The sequence below is a fragment of the Cyprinodon variegatus genome, unplaced genomic scaffold, assembly GCF_000732505.1.
Source record: "Cyprinodon variegatus isolate N-32 unplaced genomic scaffold, C_variegatus-1.0 Scaffold284, whole genome shotgun sequence".
In the NCBI taxonomy this organism is placed as follows: domain Eukaryota; kingdom Metazoa; phylum Chordata; class Actinopteri; order Cyprinodontiformes; family Cyprinodontidae; genus Cyprinodon; species Cyprinodon variegatus.
Genome location: NW_015150737.1, coordinates 430,935 through 435,901, shown reverse-complemented (window position 1 = coordinate 435,901; position 4,967 = coordinate 430,935). Strand labels below are relative to the sequence as shown.

General features: G+C 37.3%; 1 protein-coding gene across 1 annotated transcript in view; it reads left to right on the top strand.

Annotated features, from left to right (window-relative positions):
• The window catches only part of LOC107090174 (microtubule-actin cross-linking factor 1-like), a 186,697-nt gene that overhangs the window by 34,533 nt on the left and 147,197 nt on the right, over positions 1-4,967 (top strand). The window contains exons 16-17 of the mRNA XM_015383416.1: positions 1,550-1,702; positions 3,706-3,717. Of these exons, the coding sequence (XP_015238902.1) occupies positions 1,550-1,702; positions 3,706-3,717 (165 nt within the window). The remainder of the gene's footprint in view (positions 1-1,549; positions 1,703-3,705; positions 3,718-4,967) is intronic.

Sequence of the window (4,967 nt, the reverse complement as noted above, 5' to 3'; positions counted from 1 at the left end):
ATTTCAAGTGGCATTAAAAAGTCTTAAAAAGTCTTGAATTTAACTTGCCTTATGCTGTAGGAACCCTGAGAATAATAATCCTAAAAGGCGTTCTAACCATTCCCAGACTGCAGCAGTCGTCCTGCCCTGGCGTTTTTTTGACACACACCTGAGCAGCTGCTGATGCTCTGCTGAATGAAGCTGATCCTGTTTAAATTCCTGTGGTTTTTACTGATCGATTGAAAGCTTGTCGCCTCGGTAAAAACATTGTGCAGACGCCGATTTGATAAATCTGTCACTTCGCTTGTGTTTGTGTCTAGAAGTTAATTTCCATTCCCTGTTAATGGAGTTAGCGTTTCGCTGCGCTCCATTTCTCACAGCCTTGTACCTCCTCGCCTCAAAATGTCACACTTCAATCTATCCATTCCTCCGGCCCAGAAAGAGAGGAAATTAGATTCCTCCATGCTTGTTTAGCTTCTGCTCCGACATATTTCACCTGCTTTTCTTCACGTCTGTATGAATCTCGCCACCTTTGACCCGCAGCTGTTTTCCTGACAGCAGCGCTTCGTCTCTCGGTGTGAAATTAATCTCCAAGGTGTAAATTTAAAGCTAATTATCACAGACCTGTTAGCTGCCTCCTGGTTCTCGTCTTCATCCATCTCACAGCACATCCTGACTCTCCTGTTGTTTCTCCACCATGAATATTTGATGACCTTCTTCTCAAGGCCAGGGGATGAGGGAATGTTATCCTACCTGTCAGGGCGAAGGACTCGCAGTTAAATGTGTGTTGGTTAACGGCCGAAAGACTCGTCCTGATACAGACGCTGAGGCCGCGTTCGAATTTATGGGCTGCGTCTTCCAAGGACGCGGTTTACCTGGACTGGATCCTTCGAAGGAGACAGGGAGAGTTTGAATTCAAACAGGACTAGCCTTCAGCGGCTTTTACCGCCATATGCTCTGTCGCTTAGCAACCGTGACAGTTGACACACAAAGCAAGAAAAAAACGAATATCAAACTTTTCAAAAATGTTTCTTTTCTATTTTTTTTCTTCTTAATTGTGAAGTGAACAGTGGCGGTTCTAGATCAAATGTGCCAGGGGGCCAGGAGGGGGCCACCCTGTTTTCATGGGGGCCCAGAAAAGCATGAAATAAAAAAAATATATATATATGAAGAGAGCTGCATGAAGTGAAATTTCTATTCAAATGGGTTTAATTAAGGTCCTATTCCTTATTAGGTCAATATACATTCATAATTTAGTAGTTTTACATATTTTTGACTTAATGTAAGTCAAAATTACCATTTTTTAAAAATAAATGTCTCTTTTACCTCCTCAATTCAAGAACAAATGCAGTTATTTTAAGAAAAAAATGACTTATCTAGATTTAGATTTTTTGCAGTATTGGACTGCTGGTTGCCCATCATGGCGCCTCGCTGTGTCCTCAGCTCTGTGATTGGTGGGAGGAGCTGCTTTCATCCACTCTCTGGTGGTCCAGAGCGTTCCTCCTTGTCGGGTCTTATCCGTCTCACCTTCAGGCTCGGTTTGAAATGTAACTTTCTGTCCTTCCTGCAGGAAGAAAAGGAGCAGCTGATCGAGTACCGCAGTACGGTGGCGAGCCTGGTGGGACGGGCCAAGACGGTGGTCCAGCTCCGGCCCCGCACCGCAGCGAGCCCGCTGGATGGGGCCACGCCCATTAGAGCCATCTGTGACTACAAACAGATCGAGGTAAGGGAGCTGAACCTGAACTGTTTCTGATGCCAGCTCACCTCTGACCCTCACCAACACCCGCCTCCTCCTGGAAACTCCTCCATAAACACCGAGACATTCCTCTGAGGTTCAGGGACGGTTGGTCTGCTTGAAGGAGCTGGAAAAGTTCTCCCTCCGTTCCACATAAATACGGCCTGATAAACATTTAGGGGAACAGAGAGAGGATCATTTAACTTTCTGAAACAGGTGGAAACACATGGATAAAAAGCTCAGATGGCCTTTATTATGTTGAGACAATGGAGATCATTTTTTCTAATATTCAGCTGAATCAGATTTATTTTAAAATATCTTAAATTAAGTAAACATCTTATATTCAGGAGCATAAGAACCACAATCCAATAAATAAACACGGCTTTTAATAAATATCTTAATATAAATAAATACAAATTCCATTTGAATTGATGGAATTGTTTAATTCAATCCAGAATGATTGTAATATTTAAATCATTAATAGATATTTACTTTGGAAATAATTATTAATGGAAGAATAATCCTTTAAATCAACTTTTTTAAACGAATGGTTTTGAGGTAATGTCTTCCTTCCACTTAACTTTCTGTAGATATGTTTGGTCACTGTCCAGTTCAATCCATTAAAACTTGCTGAGTCATAGTGACAGTTTGGTTAGTGATGGACTGTAGATCAGGAATATCAAATAATTAAAGAGATACAGAAATTATTTAAACATTTTTACTTAATGAAGTCGGATTCAAATGAATGATTCTGTTTCAACCTATTTTAGAGCATGTTCTGAATTAATATTAATTTGATTTAAATAAATTTGATATTAAATATCAAGTGGAAATGTTCCATTTAATAAATAATGTGTTGGCTCTTTTAGTCTTTGGCTGTGAATTGAAGTTCTCACAGTTTTTCTAATTTTTCTCAGAAAAAAGGCCAAAGTTAGAGATGGTTCCTTCCAATAACCTCGATGCGTCGGTGCACAAGTCGTTTCAAGTCATGTGACCGATACAGGAGTTTTCTAACTAACAGACTCAATAAACCGTGTTTAAAAACGTATCTGTCAACATGATGCATCTGCAAAAAAAAAAAAAAGTCACATCTTTTTACGATTTATCATTAAAATAATCCAGAATTTTTGAGCCTAAAAGGAATAGGAACGTTTTAGCCGTTACATTTTAATTTTAATTTTCTCGTCGTGTCGTCCTTTTTCCTCTCAGTCATCACTCAGCTTATCTGAATTAAAGTTAATTTCAATAAACTCTTAGTTTCTTTACTGTTTGTACTGTATTTATTGTTTTAAAAATATGATTTAAAATCCTAGTCCACAAGTATCCTCATTCACATTTTCCCCTAAATTTTTAAAGTTATGATAGATGTTTACATTATTTATTGGCTGCATCTTAAAATGACAAAGATATTTTCAATTTAAACATAAAAATAATACAATATAACCTACAATAGCTTAAATGATCGATTCAGTTTAGTCTTTCAAAGAAGCTGCCTGTAGTGTTTTTAAATGTCCAGCAGGTGTCAGTATTCTGTGAGATTATCAATACAGTTTGGCAATTGCTTCAAGATGCCTCATTAACTCCTCACTACCCAAAGGAAATGGAGGTTTAAGCAGAGAGGGTCCCTAACGCGTCCCGGTTCCTCTGGGTGCTTCTGAGCGACTCCTGGTCTGGATGTCTTCAGTCTAAACGCTTTTCAATTATTAATTTGTCCCAAGCAGCACTTTGCACCCCCGCGCTCTGCTGGACACGCATCTGCTGATGCCGCTGCTATATTTAGAGCTCGGTTCTGGAGGGTTTTAGACGTGTCCAGCTGAAGCAGGGAGGGGGTTTGGTTTTGCTGCAGAGCTCAGAGGATCTCCAGAAAGCGGTTCACCACAGTAATCTATCTTCTTCACTTTCTTTTTTTTCTCCACACCCCTCCTCCTCCTCCTCCTCCTCTTCCTCATTCTCTTCCCTCCTTCCTCTGGTCTGTCGGTCCGGCTGACAAGACAAACGTCCAGGTAGAGCTGCCTCTCTTCTCCTTCTCTAACCTCAGATTCTCACTCTGCAGCATCCTGGCTGCCTGCTGCTCCCTTATCAGCTCATTTAAGACGCCCATAAAATTCAGCAACTTTTCTTCAAATTTAATGATGCAGATGATCCATTGGATCCACTTTATCCACACTGCAAAAAAATTGAATCTTAACAAGTAATTTTTTTTCTTAAAATAAATTCATTTTTTCTTGGATTGAGGAGGTAAGTTAGACACTTTGCCAATGGAACAAGACAATTTACATTTAAAATAAGAACAAAATAATTGCATTGTCTTATTTTAGGTGCATTTTATCTATTTTATTTTAAGAGTAAAAATACTAATTACATTGGCAAATCCTCTTATTTACCTACTGAAATTAAGGGTAAATACACTTAATTAAAGAAATCTTTTTCTAGATTGTTTTTGCAGTGCACCAAATAAAAGAGGGATAAACAGAGCATGTATTATATTAACATGATTTTATTTAAGAAGAAAATGTCTCTAAATATGTTGTATTTACAGACAAGTGGAAAATTTATTTCATTGTTGCACCAATAAATCTGAGGGTGAGACGTTTTAATCCATCCGTCTCAAAACATTATAGATCAATTTTTTTGTATTTCTGATCTTCATGCTAATTTTTTTTGTAGTAAATAAATCTTAATTTCTATGGAGAACAGGATGTTTGATGTTTTTATGATAATAGGGATTCAAATACAAACCAAATTTCTCAAGAATAAGTAGGATAGATGCTTAATCTAAAAACACAACTTTAAAGGTTTAGCGATCACACAGAAAAGAAAGCAGAAACAAAATATAGAAACTTTATTTAAATTTTGTTATTATACAGCCTATTACGGAAGAGGATTAGGGCCAAAAAAAAAATATTGAACTGATTTTTTAATTTTTTTTCAGTTTAGTATGGGAAAAAGTCAGAATTCTGAGATTAAAGTCAGAATTCTGAGAAAGAAAGTCAGAATTCTAAAAAAAAAAGTCAGAATCCTGAGAAAGAAAGTCAAAATTCTGAGGAAAAAGTCAGAATTCTGAGGAAAAAAGTCAGAATTCTGACTTTTTTTTTTAGAATTCTGACTTTTTTCCCATACTAAACTGAAGTAAAATTTAAAAATCAGTTAACTTTTTTTTTCAGTCCTCCTAATCCTCTTCCGTAGCCCATACAATTTTATCCATGAAAAAATAAATTTTTATTTCTTACTCTCACATTTACAGATTTAGCCA